The sequence below is a fragment of the Narcine bancroftii genome, chromosome 1 (genome assembly GCF_036971445.1).
Source record: "Narcine bancroftii isolate sNarBan1 chromosome 1, sNarBan1.hap1, whole genome shotgun sequence".
NCBI classification, from domain to species: Eukaryota; Metazoa; Chordata; class Chondrichthyes; order Torpediniformes; family Narcinidae; genus Narcine; species Narcine bancroftii.
In genome coordinates, this window is record NC_091469.1 from 323,044,244 (window position 1) to 323,068,206 (window position 23,963).

At 41.1% G+C, this 23,963-nt stretch overlaps 1 protein-coding gene across 1 annotated transcript in view; it reads right to left on the reverse strand.

Moving 5' to 3' along the window:
• The window catches only part of LOC138747760 (acidic amino acid decarboxylase GADL1-like), a 65,885-nt gene that overhangs the window by 18,407 nt on the left and 23,515 nt on the right, over positions 1-23,963 (reverse strand). The window contains exons 4-14 of the mRNA XM_069907316.1: positions 23,236-23,326; positions 18,793-18,899; positions 16,169-16,284; positions 14,545-14,624; positions 11,997-12,051; positions 10,364-10,480; positions 9,269-9,333; positions 6,941-7,022; positions 3,784-3,983; positions 2,815-2,866; positions 1,859-1,948 (exon numbers count right to left, since the gene is read on the reverse strand). Of these exons, the coding sequence (XP_069763417.1) occupies positions 1,859-1,948; positions 2,815-2,866; positions 3,784-3,983; positions 6,941-7,022; positions 9,269-9,333; positions 10,364-10,480; positions 11,997-12,051; positions 14,545-14,624; positions 16,169-16,284; positions 18,793-18,899; positions 23,236-23,326 (1,055 nt within the window). The remainder of the gene's footprint in view (positions 1-1,858; positions 1,949-2,814; positions 2,867-3,783; positions 3,984-6,940; positions 7,023-9,268; positions 9,334-10,363; positions 10,481-11,996; positions 12,052-14,544; positions 14,625-16,168; positions 16,285-18,792; positions 18,900-23,235; positions 23,327-23,963) is intronic.

A 23,963-nucleotide genomic window follows, 5' to 3' on the forward strand; every position in this document is an offset into this window, starting at 1 on the left:
TACTCATCAGTTCCCTGAAGATTAATGTTTAGCGTCTCTAAGACGATTGGAAAGATTAGCAACGTTCAGCTCGTGTTCAACTGGATTCCTTCTCCACCTGATTATCTCTGTAAACAGATCAGAGAATGGAAACATACAGGACACCCCCCCCCCCCCCCCACCCCGGGCACCCACTCGTCTGTGCCAAATATTATGTCCAAATCAAACTGAAACTCTGCTGTAACAGTTTCTTCAATGATACTATTGTATCTGCTTCCACCACTACTCATGGCCTGTTCCAGGCACCTCCCACGTTTAAAACAATTGCTATGCATATCTCCCTTGAACACCCTCCTCACCCCCCACTTAAACACATTCTCTCCTGTCTTCCAGTCAGTGAAGCTATTAACCTGGGGAAAAGATTCCATCTGCCAACCCTATCACAGAATAAAATAATGAAGGTACAGTTCAATTCCAATTATCCAAAAATCATATTCTCCAAAATCCTGTTATCCGAAATATTTAAAATCTCAAATAAATGAGGATATCCGAAACAAATTGGAAATCTTCACATTTATCCGAAATTATTTTTGGAGCCGAACTGACCGGGAACGTCGGGCGCCTGACGGCAGTGGGGACCTCCAGCTTCCAGGCAGGAGCGGGACCTTCGGGCTCCCGACACGAGCGTGGCTTTGGTGGGGTAAGAGACAGTGATCAGCGGTGGCCAGCATTATTTTTTGGTAAGAATTAAACGTTATTTTAATGCTTAAAAAGCCTTAGCTTGTTGTTTGTTGTTGTTTAAACACAGAGTGCTCAATCAGCACAACGTCCTCATCTCCACAAAGCTGAAAGACTACAGAGCTGTGGTTATGCCTACTCTCCTATATGGATGTGGGACCTGGAGTCTGCACTGACGTCACATCAAACAACTGGAGAAATTCCATACACTCCCTCTGTTCCATCCTTGACATATGTTGGCAAGACTGTGTCTCCAACCTGGAGGACGGGTCATGCAAAGTCCACCAGCATTAAGCCCCTGCTCACCAGAGCCCAGAAGCAATGGATGGGACAGGTCATCAGAATGGATGACTACCATATGGCTCGCCAGCTGCTCTATAGTGAACTGAAGACTGGGAGGAGACCTCAAGGTCGTCCATGAAAGACGCTGTGAAGAAAAACCTATGCTACTTTAGCATCCAGCCAAGAGAACTGCGGCCGCTGACAGGTCCCGTGGCGAGCCCTTTGCGAAGAAGCCTACGCCAGTTTTGAAGACAGTCACTGCCAAAAAGCTGGTGGAAGACCGTGAACGGCGTTTCAGAGCAGTCACAACAGACTTCCAGTGCCCCCATTGTGCTAGATTTTGCGCTTCCAGACTGGGACTGCAAAGTCACCATCATGTCCACAGACAAACCGCACAACAACGCATCTCCAAAAAAAAAGATCTGGTATAGGCCCTGTCCCGACCATTTTGGATAATCAGAAGTTGTACAGTAATTTTGGCCATTGAGTCACTTATGAAATATGTCATGAATTTTATCCCATTATGTTCGATTGCAATAAAAATCAGTGTAGATGAATAAATAGGCATTAATCTGATATTGTCTATTTTGTACTGATCCCCAAATCCCTAATTACCTACTGCTTAATTGGGCTGAGCACCATTCTCACTCTGAATTATCACTTGAAGGCACTTCAACCACGAGTTCTGAAATGTCTTCTGCAAAGCAAAATATTAACCCGACCAATTAGGTTCTCTGAAGATGCTGCCACATTAACAGCCCAATCTCACATGAAGTTACACTAATCCTGGATATTTTTGAGATGTATACAGAAAAAATATCAGCAAGCTCGGGGAGATTTGATCATTCTTACCACTCACCTTGTGAAGTTTCTTCCAGAAATCCTGGTCCTCTGGAACATCTCTAAGACTTGGTGGGATGTACCAAAAACAGACGTTTGTATATTCCGGCTAAAGATACAAGAGAAAATGTGAGAAGCCAGAATTCCAGGGCAGGATTTTTGTTACGCACCAGCCACTAAAGCATTGACAGTAGTTTTCAAAGCTTCGGGAAATTTATTTTGATTGGTGGTGCCCTCCATTCAACAGTCAATACTACTAAAATTAGACAGTTAAGTTGATGTTGCCTGTTTTTTGGAGTTACTTGGGTCAATTTTACGCCATTACTCCCAAAGTTAAAAATCACCAGTAGTTGGTTTTCAAGTCAAGTTTATGGACATCTGACGAAATAGTGTTCTCCAGTCCTCTATGCAATACATGCAGACACACAACCAGACATAACATACATACATACATACAGACAAACATTGCAGGACAAGTATTTTATCTATAAAAATAAATATTGTTTTTGTACAAATGAGAGTCTCGGATGTTTAGTGACTGGGAGAGCAGAAACGCAGAATTGGGGCTGAGCTCAAACTATTAACTATGAAACTTGTGCAGGCACTGCTTTTACTGTCGGAGTTTCTCCCATGTGCTCCAGTTTCCTCCCATTTCTCAAATATGAGCACATTGGTACGTTACATTTAATACAAATTGTCCCTGGTGTGCAAGGGAGTGATGGAAATTTGGAGGGAGGGGGCTCAGGTGCCATGAGGAAGAATTGTTTGGGGTGTGGAGAAAAAGAGACCACAGGGCAAAATTAGTGGGGAATGGGGTTCCTCTGAAGGGTGGCACCGATGGGCTGCATATAAATAACTTCTATGTTGTCAGGACAAATAGAAATCATTATCTAGCTAAGCAAAGATAAATGAATAATAATCCCACAAAGAAAATCTCCACACACAAAAAAAAATTATTTAAGTAATAATGCCAACCTCCAAAATCAATCTGAATTCATTTCTCTTCTTAATTTCATCAGCCAAATACCTGTAATTAGAATCAAATAATATTGGTTACCAATGTTTGACTATCAACATACTTTGCAATGCAGCCTAACACCATACACAATAGCAAAATCAACCAGTCTAATACCCGATCTAAATTGGTTTCTTGTAATAGAAATCTCCTGGACTCCTTTTGTGAGCCAGAAATTCTTTAGCATGAACAGTAGCCGATGTGTCCCTAATTCATTCTGATCTGGCACAAATCATTCCTAGCCCAACCTTTACAGGCTCATGAGAAGTTTTCTTTTTTACAAACTCTGTGATAACTGTTACCCTTTAGATTAAAATAACATATTTGGACCACCAACTTTGTTCATGCAATAGTATTATCGTGCAATTCGCAACATTTGAGGCAAACTAGCAATTGCTTTTAATGACCTTGCAATTGCAGTCCCAACTTGTGATACTGTACTACTGTATCCATCTGTTTCAAGCCATTGGGTTTGTAGAGTTCTTTTCCAACTGTTCTAAATTTAAAAAAAATGCATGGCAGGCACAAGAATAACTGAAAGAATGTTACTGTCACTGTCCCACCATTCAAAACATACTGGGGGGGGGGGGGTGTAGGTTAATGGGGTGTAAATTGGGTGGCATGGACTCGGGGCCAGAATGACCTGTTACTGTGTGGTATGTCTAAATTTAAATTTTCAGGATCTACAGCTGAATTCAACAGGGGCTGAATTGGAAAGGACTGGGCTAAACTGAAATGTCCTTCATCACATTGTTCTCTACCTCCTCAGCCAGCACTTCTGTGCTGTAAGATTTAATGTAGTCATGCTTTGTGTACGAATTATAAATGACACATACGGACAAGAATCAGTGATGCAATTCTCCCCCCACCGCCTCCCCCCAGTCAAGCACATTGCTGTTCAGGTTCAGTTACCGTGGTTAATGTCTTACCTGGCAGATGCAAAAGCACGATTGACCCTTTCCTCCAGTCCACTGGACCCAACAGCCTTCCATGTTAACCAGAATTTGAAAGAATCAGCCCTGCGGCTGCACTGGATCGACTTGTCACCTTTATCATAATCAACATTGTAAAACTTGTCCTGTTGGAATAGGTATATGGCCTGGGCGCAGTGGCATTTGTCTATTAAGCCCTGAAGAAGAGAAAACTCAAATGTTGGTTACATTGCGGAATAGTTCAGGGCGCAGCAGCATTTTATCAACTCCGGTTTGTTGGTCCTCCGCTGGCATGCTTGGTTGGACCTTATTCCAACTTAAGTATCTCAGGCAAAATCTTGCTTCTAAACTACGAATCCTTCTCATCGTTCCCATATAACAATTACAGCACGGAAACGCGCTATTTTGACCCTTCTAGTCCGCTCCGAACCAAGTCCTCTCCTCTCATCCATCTACCTGCATCCTGCCCACAACCCTCCATTCCCCTCCAATCCATATACCTAGACAATTTTTCCTTAAATTACAAAATGGACCCTGCCGCCACTACTTCTCCCGGAAGCTCATTCCACACAGCCACCTCTATTTCATTCCCCTAATCTACACATTCACCAACAGGTTCAACAATGTTGTATCTACTCTTTACTAATGTTATTCTAAACTAGTACATGCCAGTAAATTCCAGGTGCAAGTTTTTATTATATTTTTATTTAAAACCACATCATTGTTCTTGTCTTCTTATGCCATTAACTTATCTCAAGTCCCAGCAGAGTTACATATTTTACCAAAGATTTAGCACAGAGCATGTCATTTCCAATGATGTCATGGGCTATGCAACTCATCTCCGAGATTCAGAAAAATGTTATTTTTTTTGTCACAATGTAAATGTAAATACTTGGGGACATTGTTTAAAAAAAATTGCCTTACACATCTCCAAAGAGAGTGGAACGTGCCTGGGGTGCACTGCTGGGAGGGAGGAAGGAGTGTTATCGGTAGATTTCTGGCTTCTTTATCTATGTCATCTTATTGGATGTCAAGTCACCTTTATTTATTGTTCCTACCATGCTCACACAGTAAAGGCAAGATGGCATTTCTCCAGGACCATGGAGCATATTTGCATAATTACAAGTTAAAAGTTAAACACATTGAACTATTAAAATATTAAGATGCATACAGTAAACATCTATGGTACATTATCCACGTATGTTCTGGGAATTCAGGATCCTAATGGCTTGGGGGAAAAAAACTGTTGCCCAATCTGGATACAAATGACTTGAGTGCTATGGTTCCTCCTACCAAATGGCAGAAGGGAGAACAGTTTACTTGAGGGGTGTGTGGAGTCATTCACAATGTTTCTTGCCTTTCACCTGTATGGAGTGTTGTCGATGTCCTTCACAGTAGGAAGAGAAGCCCCCGTGATCTTTTCCGCTGACTTCACTATCCTCTGCAGGGTATCATGGTCCAAGGAGGTACAGCTTCTAAACGTGGCAGTGATGCAGTTGCACAGAATGCTCTCGATACATCATCTGTAGAATGTAGTGAGGATGGAGAGTGGGAGATGGACTTTCCTCAGCCATCGCAGGTAGTAGAGGCATGCTGGGCTTTCATGGCTATGGAGCTGGTGTTAAGGGACCAGGTGAGATTCTCCACCAAGTGCACTCCAAGGAACTTGATACTCTTGATAACCTCCACGCCTGAGCCGTTAATGGTCAGCAGAACATTGTTCCACACCACCCCCCCTCCTGAAGTTGACATCCATCTCTTTTGTTTTATTAACGTTCAGATACAGGTTGTTGGCTCTGCCCCAGTCTGTTAGTATCTGCACTTCGACTCTGTATGCTCACTCCTCATTCTTACTGATCAGGCCCACCACGGTCGTGTCGTCAGTGATTGATGATGTGGTTCGAGCTGTGTTTAGCCGCACAGTCATGGGTCAGCAGAGTGAACAGCAGTGGACGAAGCACACAGCCCTGGGAGGTCCCCATGCTCAGTGTGATGATCTTGGAAATGCTATTACCAATCCGGACTGCCTGAGGTCTCTCCAACAGGAAGTCAAGAATCCAATTGCAGAGGGAGGCGTTTAGACCCAGCAGGCCCAACCACCTTATCAGGTATTGAGGTACGATTGTGTTGAATGCCAAGCTGAAATCAAAAGGCCTAGTTGGAGGTAGTAGCATCATCTATAGAGCAGTTGGGTCTGTTTGCGAACTGCAGGGGGAACGAGTGAAGGGGACAGGAGGAGCTTGATGTGCCCCATGATGAGTCTCTCAATGCACTTCATGACGGTGGACGTGAGTGCGACAGGGTGGTAGTCAGTGAGGCAGGACACGGACGATTTCTTCAGCACGGGGACAATGGTGGCGGCTTTGAAGCATGTTGGGACCACAGGGCTTCTCAGGAAGATGTTAAAAATGTCGGTGAGAACATCCACTAGCTGAGCCACACATCCCCTGAGTATTCTGCTGGAAATTTTATCCAGTCCAGCAGCTTTCCACAGGTTGACCTTGCCTAACTCTCTCTTCACATGGGGGGGGGTGGGGGAACTGTCGATATTTCGGGTCAAGACCTTTCATCAAGAACCCAGCATTTACAGACTTTATCATCTCCAGTTGACATATCAAATCCTGCATCTGCACCAAACTTCATAGTAGATTAGAAAATTTGAAGTTACCAGTAACACAATCGTCCAGCTTTGGAATGGCGGAAGCAAGAAAACCCAATAGCGATTCAACTGCAAAGTTTACAGATCTGTAGCATCTCCTTAGCTTCACACAAATACAAATGCTGCTCAATCTAAAGGAACAACTTAATTCTCTTGCATCAAACGACGAGATGCTGCAGGAACTCGGTGGATCAGGAAGCATCCATGAGTAGAAATGTTCAGTCAACATTTCGGGTCAGGATCTTTTAAGGAAATACGTTCAAGCCTCAAATGCTGGCACCAGTTCTTCATGAAACTGTTTGATTTGTATTTGTTCTCGATCTGAATATTTAGTCTACAACTGTATTAAAGCTTTATAAATCTAAATCATGAATCTTTATTCATTTAACCTGCAACTAAAGGCATTTGTCAGGCCGTTCGCAATTTGTTCCTTATGGGCTGGACTGTGTTCTAAATGTTTTCATTGAACCTCCAAATGGTTAAAAAAATACTTACTGTGTTGTCCTTCAGAAGAAAAGCACAGCACTGGATACCGGCCATCAGCATCTTGTGGGGATTCCATGCAACTGAATCAGCCCTAAAAAGAGTAAATAGAGGAAATCATCAATATACTGCCGCAACAATGAGCGGCATGGAGAGAACCAGAACCTTTCGAAAGTAGTATTTGCTCGCTACCCATAAATTATTTGATGTTGAAGTTCTCACTATTGTTTCCAAATTCCCTTCAGCTTTGTCCTTCCTTGCCTCCACAATGCTCTCCAGTCCTATAATTACCGTGATCTCGTTGTTAACCAACTCATTGCAGCCAAGCTTCCAGCCTCTATGTCCTCTTCCTCTTGCACTAGATGTTCAACTTGCCTACTATTCCTTTATGTCGACTGGTGTACTTCTGTTTTCAAATGTTTCACTACATTAAAGGGCATAAATGTCCGATAAAGCTTTGATCAGATTTAATAAGGGTACAGGTACACAATCCTTTATCCGGAAAGCTCCAAAAACCGGCAAGTGGGGAGAGAGACGGCAGCGCGAGTCGGGCAGGCTGGAGACCAGCAGCTTGAGTCGGATGGGAGACTGGCAGCGTGACTGGAAGAGGGGGGGGTGGATACAGCAGCACAATTCGGGTGGGCTTAAATCTGGCTTTCCGAAATCGGGAAAAATCTGAAATTCGGAACACACTGTCCCCCAAGGGTTCTGGATAAAGTACCTGTACAAGAGAGATGGTAGGCAATTTTTTTTTTTGTGTATGTGTGGAAAGTTACCGAGATATTTCCGAAAAGATGAGTTGGAGTATGGATTTCAACAGGCGGATGGAAAAGAAAACTGTTGATGTTGGGGACCTCCTGGTGATTCTAAAGTTGGGCAGTTGCAGTGGAGGCCAAACTTAAGAGCGGAAGTCTTGGTTAAAAAGTATCAGAAGCAAGGGAGAGTGAGCACGTAGAGATCAAAGTTGTTAATAATGAAGGTTTGTCCAGGAGTATGAAGCAGCTAGGATGGGAAAGATGTTGTGCAATCTAGCTAGGTCAGATGAGGGCAAATCTGAAAAAACAATTAAATAGAAGGAATGGGAGCCATAGCCATGGCATGTCACCCCTCAAGCCTATGTTATCATTCAATAATGTAGTACTAGATCTCAACTTTCAAATCTTATTTCTATATACCTTGATTCCTTCAGTGTTCAAACGTCCATGACTCAACAACTGAGACCACACAATTTCCTGGGATTCAGAATTCCAAAGAAGAAAAAGAAATATCCAGTCATTCCAGCCCTGAATGACTAGTCCCTAACCCTGAGACAATGACCCCAAGTTCTCGATATTCATCCTGAGTAAATCGATTTGCAACATCGACCACATCACATTCTGAAAGGGGTTTTCCACCACTTGTTTTACTGAACCTCTGAGAGTAAAGGGTGTTACAATTCAATCTCTCCACAATCATTAATATATATGTTCATTGTAATCTACAAATCCTCTTGTCAACATTTTGCTTTTTATTTTCAATCCACAATCTAAAATGTTCCATCTGCCACAAACTAAAATGTTCTATCTGCCCACTTAATAGTATGGAGATAAAGTGGAAAGCAGCAAAAAAAAGGGCTAGATCCAATCTTAATAAAATTCTAATGCCATATATTTAATTGACAAACATAAATATGTGAAAATCAATAACTCAAAACACTACTTCTTTATTTAATGCATTTTCTGTTCTTAATATAGATTTCTAGCATCTGTAGTTTTTTTGATGTTCATAGCAGAGTTTGGGAAGGTTGAAAGGACAAAGTGTAGCAGGCCGAGCGACCACACGAATAAACGGGCCAAAACGCCACAACACGCGGCTGGTCCAAGATGGTGCAGGTTCCCCTTCACTGCTGAGAAGGAACCCGTGCCTAGCGCCATGAGTGGGCTGAGCAGCCTTCGTCGGAGAGTGACACCGCGACACGATGATGTCTCTTCCGGAAGCCGGCGGGCATATCACCGGAAGTGGGCAGGCCAGCGCGGAAACGTGGCAAATTCAAACCAGCAAAGTCATTCTTTGGTTCACCCTCACACAGTGGGGACATCTCTTTACTCAGTAGCGCTGCCGCAGCAGTCGCTACAAAAGCTTAATTATTCACTTCTAGACCGATCAGCATTTTCAAAACCTGACGTCAAATACCATTCCTACGATTCCTTTTGCAGTACTTTGCAGAGAACAAAAATTACAAAGTAAATTATAAATCATGGAAATTCACACACTTACAGTCAAAATACCTATATTCCTGCTTTGCAAGATAGAAATGAGTTAGAATATTTAGTAGTGACGGAATACCCACTTTGTATTTACCTGTGGATACCATTCAGAAGAGACCGATGTTTTCTGGATATCAGTGCACTCCCTCCCCATGATGCCTTGAGAAAAAAATTTTTTTTTTAAAATCTCACATTAAAACGAAGTGTGGACACAAGATGAACCCTTCGTTGCAAGCTACTGCACTAGATTATGGGTTTCATCACATTACAAAATATTCAGCATTACTAATGATGCAGAGATTAAAAGCTTCAAACTTATTCCCACATAACGGTCTTTCTGTGTTCATTATGCACAGACATTTAAAACAAAAATGGGCAACTTTCAATCATTTTAATTTCTTATGTTCTAAATATAAGCATTTCAGAATTAATTTTCCAATGGATGATGGCATTTACAAAAAAAACATTGCACATTCTTTCACCTTTAAATATTTGACCACACTTGCATGCCTATTGTTGGTCTTACGTGGTCAGTAAGACCCATGCATGTTTCACACTCTTCAAATTCTCGTTGACAGTGTAAAAACTAAGTTGTTGGTATCTAAAATATATAATGAAATAAATCAAATTTTAAAGGAAATGTATCCAATCTCATAAGCAAGTAAATGCTTTCATCATTGAAAAAGATTTGCTCACTAAACTCTGGCTATGAAATATCAGATTCAGGTTTATTGTCACAAAGGTACTGTGAGAAACTTTGGTTTTGCTAACAGTCCAGCTAGTTAGCCCATATATAGTACTGCAGTAAAAACACAATTCAGAAGTACAGAGAAAGATCAGTTAGTACAGAGGAAAAGCAACATTATTTTATCAGCGCACGATTCTTTCAGTCGGGCAACCAACAGCAGGAAAGGAAGTGTCCTTGAATCCAGTGTTATAATTTAATTGACACTTCTAAGATAAAAATAATATAGATATCTTTGCAACTCCCATTGTTTCTTTTCAGGACCAGTTACTTTTGAGAAGAATAGCCTCTCAGTCGTCTTCCCTCTCCCCACGCCCTCGCACATTTTATAATCGTGACCGCTGAGGATCGCAAAAAGCACAATGGGAAATAGTTCACACACACAAAAGAAAACACCTCACATCAAGCTTCTAGGTCTCTCTATAAACTATATTTAGTGCTCACATCAACGTGGAACCAGATCCCATGAGCTTCACAGATGTTCGCAATCTCATTCAAAGGGTCAAACGCTCCCAGGACTGTCGTTCCTGCAGTGGCAATGACTATAAAAGGCAAAGCCCCCTGTTGAGAGGTTGCAAGATAGAACGTTTTAGTTCCACAAGTTAGCCATGATGGATCAAAGTAAAAAGAAAGCCTCACATTTACACAGAGTGTTATAACAGACCTTAATTTCACTGGGATTATGGTGGGACATAGATGATACTCCCAATTATTAGGTTAAATGTGTTGCTGACAGCTTTGCATTGTAGTTTGCAGAGAAATCTGTGGAATCTCAGGGACAGTGTTTACGAAGAAGATCTCAAAAGTATTTCACTTAATACTGCAATGTTCCTTCATTGCTCAAGAAAGGGTAGCAATAATTTTGTACATCAGAAGATTGCAGGTTTAAATGACAATCCATGGAAAAATCTGTGTTGAGTAGCATTCTGCCAGGAGAAAACTATATTAAATTGCGATTGGAACCAAGAATTTCCTTGGAGCTCTTACCGCAATTTTTGGCATAACTTTAAATAAATTGCTAACACTAACTCATTCATAGAGTCTCACCACAAGGTTGAGGATGGGGAGGGGGGCAAGGATACATTTTAACCCAGTTGTGCAGTCATAAAATGATTCCCATCATGGAAATTCATCTCATCCTGCCTTATGTAAAGAAATTACATATTCCCCTTACAAAAGAACAAAGTTTTAGATCAAAACTGAACAGCCAAACATGCTACCTCCATGAAGACAGCCCGCCACCCCACCCCAGTCCCCGTTTGCAGGCATATTAGCCCTGTCAAAGCAATTGGTTACAAGTGCCTAAGTCCAGCTATAGTAATGATCAGGTTTCTTGTAACACATTCTATGTATGCAATTTACCTAATGATCATGAATTTTTTTTTAAAATATAGGACAACAGCGTTTCAGATGACATCTTACGTCAAGTGATAAATTATAAATTAAGCTCACACCACAGAAGGAGGCTGTTCAGCCCACTGTGTCTGTCTGATTCATTGATGAAGCCACTTGTTTTGGTTTTGAGATAATCAATTGTCCAAGTAAAAGGTTTTTGGGGAAGAGGGTTCGAGGATCCCAGAATTCCACCAACCTATGTGCAAATACAAATTTATCACAAACTTTTTATCTCAGGCTGCATTTATAATTATTGCAAAATGGTTTTACATTTTAAATTTAGACATAAACAGGCCCTTCTGACCTAAGAGACCGTACGGCCCAAATACACCAATTAACCAGCAACCCCAATACACTTTGAAGGGAAGGAGGAAACCCACACAGACATGGGGAGAACATACAAACTCCTTACAGACAGCATCAGATTCTAACATGGTCACTGTAATAGTGTTGCACTAACCGCTGTGCTATACATGCCACCCAGACACAGAAACAAAGATAGCATTAGCTCTAAAGTCCTGATGTACAGGAGGACTATTCTGAACCGCTTTCGCATGAATGCCTCTTCTATGATTACCTGCCAATTAATTCCACATCTATACACTATAAAAACTTCTTAAAGAAACAATCAGAACTGTAGAGGGACTGACTTCATTGCCACTAAATCCCCTAAGACACTCACTTCTTTCTTGGCTCTTTGAATTTCTTTCTCCAACTCATCTGGTAACATCTTGCCTCTGGGGAAAAAAAAAATTATTACATGGTGCAGGAAGTTCACACCATCAGGCCAATTCAAGTTATTGCACAACAACAATTTATTTATTCAGGAGCTTTACGTGTGCTGCACCATTTCGCACTAAGACGATCCAAGCAGAAGTTATCAAATAAAAGGTGAGAGTTCACGTAATGCCTTAAAGCAGTTGAAATAAGGATAAAGCTGAGTGGCATGGGGGGGTGGGGGGGGGGGGGGGGGGGTTGGAGTACCAGACAGCCACCAATTATGGATTGGTAAGAACTGGGAATTTGTAACCAGCCAAAATTGGGAGGAACACCAAAATGTCACGGAGCTGAAAGATTGTAAGCTATCCTTAGTCACTGCTTCTCACGAATATGAATGATATTCCATACCAATCAGCTCATAAAATATGTGGATATTAACAGCTTAGATTCAAACACGACTTCTTCTCAAGTTAATTCTCTACTCCTTATGCATTAAATTCGAGATACTGGTTTAATATGAAAATCTAAGATTTATTTCAATGGTGCTGCTCTATTTAATTCTGAATGGCTGTTAAATATTCCCAGCAAAGGTCCAGCAGCAAGGTCAAACAGTCACCAAATAATTTAGCTCAAGTATAATTAAGTTCAAGTTCTGTCTGTGTGTGTGTGTGTGTGTGTGTGTGTGTGTGTGTGTGCGTGTCTGTGTGTGTGCGTGTCTGTGTGTGTGCGTGTCTGTGTGTGTGCGTGTCTGTGTGTGTGCGTGTCTGTGTGTGTGCGTGTCTGTGTGTGTGCGTGTCTGTGTGTGTGCGTGTCTGTGTGTGTGCGTGTCTGTGTGTGTGTGTGTGTGTGTGTGTGTGTCTGTGTGTGTCTGTGTCTGTGTGTGTGTGTCTGTGTGTGTGTGTCTGTGTGTGTGTGTGTCTGTGTCTGTGTGTGTCTGTGTGTCTGTGTCTGTGTGTGTCTGTGTCTGTGTGTGTGTGTCTGTGTCTGTCTGTGTGTGTGTCTGTCTGTGTGTGTGTGTCTGTGTGTGTGTGTGTGTGTCTGTGTGTCTGTCTGTGTGTGTGTCTGTCTGTGTGTGTGTCTGTCTGTGTGTGTGTCTGTGTGTGTGTGTCTGTGTGTGTGTGTCTGTGTGTGTCTGTGTGTGTCCGTGTGTGTGTGTCCGTGTGTGTGTCCGTGTGTGTGTCTGTGTGTGTGTCTGTGTGTGTGTCTGTGTGTGTGTCTGTGTGTGTGTGTGTCTGTGTCTGTGTGTGTGTGTCTGTGTGTGTGTGTCTGTGTGTGTGTGTCTGTGTGTGTGTCTGTGTGTCTGTGTGTCTGTGTGTCTGTCTGTGTGTCTGTCTGTCTGTCTGTGTGTCTGTGTGTCTGTGTGTGTGTGACTGTGTGTGTGTCTGTGTGTGTGTGTGTCTGTGTGTGAGTGTGTCTGTGTGTGTGTGTCTGTGTGTGTGTCTGTCTGTGTGTGTGTCTGTCTCTGTGTGTGTCTGTATCTGTGTGTGTCTGTGTGTGTGTGTGTCTGTGTGTGTGTCTGTCTGTGTGTGTGTGTCTGTCTGTGTGTGAGTGTGTCTGTGTGTGTGTCTGTCTGTGTGTGTGTCTGTCTGTGTGTGTGTGTGTGTGTGTCTGTCTGTGTGTGTGTGTGTGTGTGTCTGTGTCTGTGTGTGTGTGTGTCTGTGTGTGTGTCTGTGTGTGTGTGTCTGTGTGTGTGTCTGTGTGTGTGTGTCTGTGTGTGTGTGTCTGTGTGTGTGTGTCTGTGTGTGTGTGTGTCTGTGTGTGTGTCTGTGTCTGTGTGTGTCTGTGTGTGTGTCTGTGTGTGTGTGTGTGTGTCTGTGTGTGTGTCTGTGTGTGTGTGTCTGTGTGTGTGTGTCTGTGTGTGTGTGTGTGTGTGTGTGTGTGTGTGTGTCTGTGTGTGTGTGTGTCTGTGTGTGTGTGTGTGTGTGTGTGTGTGTGTGTGTGTGTGTGTGTGTGTGTGTGTGTGAAAGACTTCTTTACTATGGAACTCAAAACATAATAGAAAACAATAACTTTTTGGTTTTGTTTCAGGACTACTCCCATTAAGCAAGGCTAATGCACGAGAAGGTGGATTGAAAGCAACATAAAAGTGTTTTAATTGAAAAGAATTGTAATGAGTGTTAAGCATCTGAGAGCAACAAGGTTCTTGAATTTAGCAGTTCACCACCAAAGGTCTACATCATTTCACCTTACCTCAGGACATGTGTCTGACTGATGGAAATTCATTATCACTATCTCTACTAGAATGGTTTCATGAAACTTTTTCTCATCCAGTAATCCTTATATCCCTGTGTAAAAGACTAAACTGGGAGCAACTGAGCCACATTTTGTTCACAAATTTGCATCAGAAGGGGGACTTCTTCATTCAGATTCCCAATGCTATCACGGTTCAATCCGGAGCCTTGTCAGCATGAAAGATTCTGGCCTTGGTGAAAGGAGGTGAAGCAGGAATGGGGGCAGGGCTTCAGCTCCTCCAAGATGCAACTAATTAGGTCTCTGGCCATTTCTCTTACCTTTTGTCAGCTTTCACCACATAGACATTGCGAGTACCAATTCCAAGGAAGGCAGCAGCTTTCTTCACCGAGTAGTGACACTGCAAAGTAAGGGGATGTCCTAAATAAATTAAATCTGCCTTAACAACATCTCCTCACTACAGCACAATGAGTTAGTCATTCCGTTTCAGAAAATATTGCTCCATTCAGTCAAGAGGAAGTAATGGAACCAAACTTTGGTGCAATTTGTTCAAAAACAAAAAAGGCTGGAAATCTGTGAGTATTTCTGTTCAAGAAAAAAAATCAGAAGTGGAGGCCATTTTATCATCATTGTTTCAACATTGATACAAGTGATTTCCTGTTGCTACGGGGCTTTTTTTTTTAAATGGTCAGTTCTCTAAAAAAAAATGTTTATCCATCATCGGCTTAATCCTGACTATTTTGGATAATTGGAGTTATACTGTATTTTGCATTCCACGGGAATGACCCCATCAATAGAAAATATGCAGCTAACAGCAACATTCTACTCAGGATAATAATATTAATAAAAAGTACTAAAAGCCCAGCAGGAGAGGGAAAAGTACTAAAATTGTGGAAACATTCCCATAGTCTCTCTCTCTCTCTCTCTCTCTCTCTCTCTCTCTCTCTCTCTCTCAGAACTGTGGAAATTGATATCTGTCTCCGTTTCCCTGCCCTCCCACATACTAAAGGCTATTCAAATCCTCGTCACTGGTCTTCTAGCTGTTCTTCCAATTAGTTCATCCTTTTTTCCGACCATGCTGATAACTAAGTCATGAAAACAATGGATTAGGACATTATTATAATAGCAAATGCAGAAGTGTGACTCTAGAAAACACTGGGCCATTTTTCACTGGGAAAGTGTGGTGAAAAGGAAGTAGGCTAGAGAACCTCAAAATATTCGATTTTTATGCGGTAAATGTGGAAAAATAACCATTTCCAGTTGGAAACGAAAGAGCGCCAAAAGAATGAAGAAAATCTTCAGGAGATCTTTGCTGACATCTGCTCATATAGACGCAATGGAAGAATTGCAAGACAGAAGACCTTTTAGAAGGGAGGATAAATGTTTGAAGAACCAGGTTTAATAAAAGAGGTGACGGCCAGGTGGATTCTCTTTTCAGTTCACACAAATATTCAATGATTCTATGTTTTTATTTTTGCTGAACTGATCCTTTATTTAAGTGTATGAATACAATCTTATTTTCTCACATTTTATTAAGCCATTGAATGATCATTGAAATTGATAGTTACTTTCTCATGAGCACTTAATCATTTCAGGGACTGTTGATAGACAAAAAAAGCACTTTCATTTTGTTCCCCTTTTATCTCTTTACAAAGCCTCCATCTTTATCCAAGATGAATAAATATTTTGTTTAGAAATGGAATCACTGGATAAGGAACCAAGGCATACAAAGGAGCAGAGGTACAGGGCAGATATGACCTTCTGCTCCTAATGCTCTACTATTTCAAGTCCAAGTTCCCCCTCACCTCTCAACAAAACATGAAACCATTCTCTATTCCAATAAATTGCAATGAATGTTTCCAATTTTCCCCTTGCATTCTGGAGCCAAAAATAACCCATTCATATCTCTGACCGTGTATCCAAATTAGAAGGTGGGTCTCGTACCTCCTCAGATGTGAACATAGCCATACGGGGAGCACCAGACAGACCAGTCTCCTTGAGCTCTGGACAGCACTTGTACCGGGCAAGGTTTACAGCATACATGTTGGAAACGGAGCCTCCTGTTTAGGGCAGAGAACACGGTAAGGCATTACTGGCTGAAGAGAGACAGATGATGCAAATTTGAAAAATTACTAGCACAGAAGCACAGTGGTCCTTGTTGGGGAGAGAAGACAACTCGGTGAAAGTTTGGTCTGTCCAGAGTGTCCCTTCCCTTCAGCTTCCAAACAAAAATGAAAAGAAAATCACAAAGAGCACTGAAATATTTTTTTTCTGCACTCCTTAAATATATTGGAATTAAAATATACAATAAAATTGTCATTATTTGATTAAAACTGAAATGGTTTATTTTATTGCTATATTTTAATCACTCAATAGCCCTAATTATGTTATAATATTAAAGGTGTTGGAAGACTTGTACCACTTTAAAATCTTTATGAGCAGTCACTGATGAATTTTTTTTTAAACTTTATTTATTCATTCAAAAAACAAATAATATGGCATATGCAGCAATTAAACATAAACATGAACTTTTTTTTATATATAGAAAAAAAAGGAAAAAAAAGAAAAGAACCCCCCCTTCAGCCACAAAAAGAAAAAAGAAAGAATATTAAAGAAAAAGTTAAATATACATACTAAAATCAAATCAATATAAATTGAAATGTAAATATTCCGAGTATAACAGCCACTTATTAATAAAATAATTATAATGATCACGCGAAACATACGTAATTTTTTCCATTATTAAACAATATTTCATCTCATTATGCCATCTATTAATATCAATCATATTTGTATCTTTCCACGTACTAGCAATACATTTTTTTGCTACGGATAAGGCTAAATATACAAAAGCAAGCTGGAACTTATCTAATCCCAAACCTTTCAGAGGTTTCAAACTACCCAATAAAAATACTGTTGGATCTAAAACTATTTTAATCTTATACAGATATTCTAAAAATGATTGAATTTTCTTCCAAAAAGATTGTATATGATACATAACCAAACAGCATGAAAAAAAGTTCCAACCATATCACCACATCTAAAACACAAATCTGATTCATGAAAACCATATTTTTTTAAATTTTTCAGGTGTTAAATATAATTGATGTAAAAAATTGTAATTAATCATTGCATAACATGCATTTATCAATCTAGTTACACTATCATAACAGATATCTAACCAATCCTCTTCAGAAAAAATAAAACCAATATCCGCTTCCCATTTAATTTTAGCTCTATCCCAACCCTTTTTATCCATACCATCCTGCAATATTTGATACATAGATGAAATATAACCCTTCTCTGGTACCTTCACAAGTCTCAAATTTAGTCATTTTAGGTAAAATCATGAATTTTTTTTTAAAACAGATGCCAGATAACCAACTTGTTGAACCAGTGCAATTTTCCTTCCAGGATTACAGATCATTGTTTTTTTTTAATTTGCTTTTGGAGCCATGATTGAATTTCATGAGGATTTATGGAGGATTCTCAGGGTCTGTAGATCAATTGAGCGGCATGGGCTCGTGGGCCAAAAGGGCCTGTTACCGTGCTGCATTGTCTAAATTTTAAAATACTGGCAGTTAAAGGTCAATTGGACAGCACAGGCCCGTGGGCCTGTTACAGTGCTGTTTGTCTAAATTTTAAAAAATTTAAGTAACCAGCAGTCTTAGACTCCTGCTCCCCTTGCTAAATGGAGCATTTTAGAGCACAACTTTGGAGTTACTAGGCCAATAGAAAGACAATCCCTCTGGGTAGCACGGTGCCATCGTGCTTACAGCCTCCAGCACCAATGACACGGGCTCCATCCTGACATCCAGTGCTCTCTATCAGTGCTCACTGATTTTCCCTGTAATCGCATGGATTTTCTTCCATATCTCAAAATGTCATACAGGGTTGGAAATTGAGATTCTGGTGCTTGGGTTAGTTATAGAATCTGGGGAGAATTGATGGGAATGTCGGGAGAATAAAAATAAGATTAATGTAGGATGAGTGCAGATGAATTCTTACTAGTTAGCATGGACAATATGGGCCAAATGACCTGCTTCCCTCCTGCACGGCTCTATCATTTGAAGACAATCACAGTCAAGATGCCTCCTACTAAAGCAAGCATATGAACAGTGCAAACATCTAATCTTAAAGGCACAAGCAGGTTATGTTGCTGCCTCACAGTTCAAGGCACTCAAATCCTGCCCAGACTTTGGGTATCATCAGTTTAGGGTTTGCACGTTCTCAGCATGACCACACAGGCTTCTCCTAGGTGCTCTGGTTACCTTCCATATCCCAAAGTAGTACTGAAATGACTACTTTAGGTTACTCTGTGTGGGTTTATGGCCAGTGTAAGGGGAGTGAATGGGCAGGTGCAAAGAGAGAACAAGTTTCAGGTGCACAGGGAATGAGGAGAAAAGGGGATTGTGACTAAAAGGATTGCTTCTAAGGGAGCTGACATAGACACTATGTGCTGGTCTATGATAAGATTAAGGGCTTCAACCCACGATGAGAAACTAGCTTGGAAAGATTAGATCTTAATATAGTCCAACACAAAAAGAATGGGAGCATTTGTTTCTTACCAGGGCTAAAGATCCCATCCCCATCTGCCCAGCCTACAAGCTCCCTCATCTTCTTTAAGACAGCTTCCTCCATGAGCACAAATGCGGGTGCAACCTCATAAGTGTATCTGCAATGAAGATCATTGATAAGTCAATAAACAGTTAAAAGGAAAAAAATTTACATTTAAATTTGGACTTTTTGTCACCTCAGGACATTTTGGAGCTTCACAGCAAACAAAGAATATCTGAAGTGGGGTCTCTGTCAAATTATTAGGAATGTGGCCGCCACCAATTTGCAGATCTACGTTTCATAATATTAATATGCTCTTCTCGATGGTGCCATGAGATAAATGAGATTGTTTACATCCTTACTGTTCAGCTGACTGGATGTGTCTATATAGCCACCTGCACTGAAGCATCTGCTTAGATTTTGAACCCAGCTTTACTGACTGATGGATCTTGAACCCACTGGATTCTCAGGCAAATATGCTACCTGCTGTTGATAATAGAAGTACTTGCAAGGTGCAACCAAGGTTCATCAATCACTTCAACTCTTTATTTAATGTGGATACTAATGGTGCTGTTGTCATCTGGTAAACAAAAAAAATAAAAACATCAATTATATTAGGTATATAAACATGAGAAGGTAATCCAAGCCAAATGGTCAATTTAACCGGCACTGAACTGACTTCTTTAAGAAAGGGTAAGTTGCTGTAGGAATTCTTAACAAAGTGATTAAACATCTGATGCTGTAAGTAGTTACTATTAATAATCAATCGGGCAAGATTTCAGTAAGCTTCTCACACTGGCTTATTCCCTGCTTGTCTGGCCTAGAACATCTCATATACTGGAGCATTTGATTCTGTTCTCCATTATCATATCTGATTACAACAATCATTGCTGCTGTGTTTCAACCACGATATCAAAGGCAACCTGATGAAAATCAGACTGAATTCTGTTCATGCACAGCAGCAAGAAACACATTAAAAAAATTTCTTTAAATCAGCCAACTGCAACAGAACCTCTTGCTGTATCAGGATTTGACAGAAAGGCAATACTAATTGGCATATTGTCACAATTCCAGAGGAATTAACATCAAATGTAAGCACTGCGTCTCTCTCTCTCTCTCTCTCTCTCTCTCTCTCTCTCTCTCTCTCTCTCTCTCTCTTCTCTCTCTCTCTCTTCTCTCTCTCTTCTCTCTCTCTTTTCTCTCTCTCTTTCTCTTCTCTCTCTCTCTCTCTTCTCTCTCTCTCTTCTCTCTCTCTCTTCTCTCTCTCTCTTCTCTCTCTCTCTCTTCTCTCTCTCTCTCTCTCTCTCTCTCTCTCTCCTCTCCCTCTCTCTACAAATGAAACTGATTTAAACCAAGGGGAGTGGAAAACTATATATCTGGCTATTGTCACCTCACTAGAAAAAAATTATACAAAGGAAGTATGGGGTGTGATGGGGGCACTAAACTTCCATATGTGAATGTATGGTTGGAAACATACATGCAAAAGAGCTAAAGAAACAAAATCATGACTTCCGTCAACTTCTTGTAGAAGTTGTTTGATTAACTCATTCGAAACAAAGCCTTAGGGAAAGAAATCCAACTTTAAAAAACTAAAAAGACCATGTTTTAAAAGAACAAGTAAACAATTAAATGGTTATTGACTTGACTGAACTTAACAAGGGCTTTGGAGATATAAATTGGCTAACCATCTTTGAAGCAAACGTATTTCAGGCCCACGCCTTCCAAGCACAGATTAATTATAAAACAATACTCAAGTGCATGAAGCAAAAATCTGGTTTACTCCACCTGCAAGGGGCTTCAATCCGTCAGGGTCAGCCATTCTCAACCGGGGGCCCTTCAGCCCCCTGGAAAGGGTGGGGGAGGGGGGGGAAGAGGGGGCATTATACCATATTTCAGTAAAAACCATGCTTTATTTTCAACCCACCTGAAAAAAAATATTTTTGTTATGTAGTTGATAGGGTAGAAGTACGAAAGAAAATAAAACGACTGCTTCACAGAGGAGAGGGGCCATCAATTCTGAGCAGAAGTCCTCGAGTGGTGGGGGGGGGGGGGGGGGGGGGATAGCCAAAATAAAGGGCTGAGAATGGCTGGTCTAGATAAACCTACATGAAGCTGAAAATATGACATACAGTGATCATTACAAGTACTGAAAGGTTGGAACTCATTCTCCCAGGTATAATAAACAACGTCAGGCAGCTTTATGTATAGCCCAGAGGTATGGTAGAAAACTTAGATGACAGTTATCTGGGTGGAGCATTGTTTTCTTTTTGCCAAGCTGAATAAAGTCATTCACCCTTCTGAAATGTCAACTCTTGAACATTAATTATATTCAAATACCTTACAATTCTCCTGTCATTACATATTTCTAACTAAAGCTCATGACGTGAAGATTTCCCCCCATTCATTTATTATCCAATGGATTCACTTGGAATTAAATAGAGAAAGGTATTTAAAATACCTACTGCACCAGACCTACAATTCATTTGCTTGTCAATTTATGCTAGTGTACTCAATGGAACAGTGAACTCTTGCCATGTGTTGATATGGGTCAACTCTATTTTGGGAAGCATTCCTGTCAGGTCAGGAATATCACTGCTAATCCAATACAGTATGCACACCAGAAGACTCAATTTCCAGTAGCTATACTCTTTCTTCGGTTTCATAGGTAGCCAACAGTAGCATGAGCTGCTCTGTTTCCATGGGATACGAGATGAGTGATAAGCCCGACATAGGAAGTGCCGTCTCTTTCAAAGGTGGCGAGGAGGATGGGTATTTTGAGAGGCGGCAGGCCCCATCCTCCATTGCACTGGGCTCCTGTGGACTTACAACACATCAAAGCGAGCTTCTCGTTGCTCTCCTGAGTGTTTCTTCTCTTCTTTGTGCAGTCATTGAGAAAGGATTCCTGTGCGCCAGTGGGGAGGTTGCACTGTTTCTTGAGGGGGCTTTGAAAATAATTCTTTAATTTTTTTTTTCCCCCTCCTTTTTTCTTCCTGCAACACAACTCCAAACCAGGTGTCTGTTTTAGGAGTCTGACGTCGGGCACATGAACAATGTGACCTACCCAACACAGCTGACTGGGTGCAGTCAGGGTGACAATGCAGGGGATGTTATTTTGGAAGAGGACGCGGATGTTGGCTCACTTATCCTTTGTGCGCCAAGTACCAAATATTACACTGTGCGCTTACAGGGCAAGTTTTGCACTTGGTTCTTACTAAATAACTACTATACATAATAATTATTGGTCAATTATTGGTCAATAATCATTGGTCAATTATTGTAACTTGCAAACTATTAACATAGAGATTAGGTGCAGGAGGAGGCCATTTGACTCTTCAAGTCCACACCGCCATTCAATATGAACATGGCTGATCAGCATCTGGTTCCTGCCTTCTCCCCATACCCCCTGACCCCTTAACCACAAGGGCCAAATCTAACCTACTCTTAAATATTGACAAGCAACCGGCCTCAACTACCTCCTGTGGCAAAGAATTCCACAGATCCACCACTCTCGGAGAGACCAAATTTTTCCTCATCTCAGTCCTAAAAAACTTCCCCCCCTTATCCTTAAACTGTGACCCCTGGTTCTAGGTTTTTCCCAGCATTGGAAACAACCTACCTGTATCTAGTCTGTCTAAACCCTTAAGAATTTTACATGTTTCTATAAGATTCCCCCCTCAATCTTCGAAATTCCATCGAATACAAGCCTAGTCTATCCAACCTTTCTTCATATGCAAGCCCTTCCATCCCTGGAACCTTGCAAATGGACTTTATTGAATGTTGAATCCATTGCACTGTGTCTGCTCTCTCCAATTAATTCAGACCTATACTTCTGGCACGACATCTTTCTTTCTGGCATGTTGGATCAACAGAGTTTCTCACAAATGATGCACAAAAAGCTGACTTAAAATATTTGGGTGGGCAAGACAATCTTTAAGAGTTTTTTAAAAATACTAGCTTCATGTCTATTTTGTGCCGTAAGATGGCTTCTGTGCACCCTCTTCCAATTTCTTTGGGAAGCGTTGGCAGATTGCAACTCATAAATTGGATGTTGTGTACTTTGGAGGAATTAAATCCTCGTGACATTATTCAGGTATTTAAAGATCAGGCTTACCCTAATCAGCCACATCACTGAATTAAAATTCGCCAGCGATGTCCCCAATTGAGCTATCTATATTGACTCGAAACATTGCAGAAAGGGGGCAGGTTGCTCGCAAAGAAGAAAGGGTGACAGTCAAGAGCATGTCACAATGCAAGTCTGTGCATGTGGAAGGCAACCTTAGATCAAACCTTCCCCTTTAATATTGTTTTGTCGGGGTAGACAAAAGAGAGAACAGAGTACGATAATGGGATCGGAGGGGCCTTTTACCGTGCTGTATGTCTAAATTAAATATCATGAGAGAAATATGAAATAAAAAGTGGCACTATAATCAGGAAACTTTAAGAAAACTACTCACATGCTGGGATTGAGAGCTTCAGTAATAAAGCGAGCAACAAGAGAGTAGTGGTCCATCCCGGCGTAAAGTTGGTTGTAGAATCTTGGATGACCTACAAATTCAAAGCAAAGAAATCAAATCAGAAAAATACTATATGTTCATTGGCCTCCTATGCCTGTTTACCACTGTTGAAGAAGAGCAGGCTAATGTTAGACAAGGAGTTGCTGATTAACGTACAGAAGATATGGCAAAATGAGACAAGCCAAGACAATATTAAGTGGCGGGGGAGGAGGTTGGGTAAGAGGGGAGGGAGATGGGAATTGGAGACCTTTTGTCGGCTCATACATGAGTTTCGTGAAACGTGGAGAAATGGCCAGGAGGTTGAACTCCTGTGTCCGAGGTTTGCGTACTGCGGAACATTGATTTGGATTTTTCAGCCTAGAAAAGAAGCCCAATGCTATGCGTACAAATATGGTTAACACAATAAATTAAACTAGATTGTGTGCATACAACCAGGGAACCTGGTTAACTTTGGAATCAAGGCAGAAGCCACAGAAGTTCAACTTAAGTCTCCAATAAGCGAGACAGGATCTTTCAAGGAATTATTAAGGTGCTGTGGGCTTGACTTCTTGGGCAGCAGTTAAAAAGGGAGAAAGGAGGATACATCATTGCATTAAAAAAGATCTACTGGAATCTGCTTTAATGCTGAAAAATGTATTTCTTTCAGCTTTTCAGTCTTTGAGTGCAAG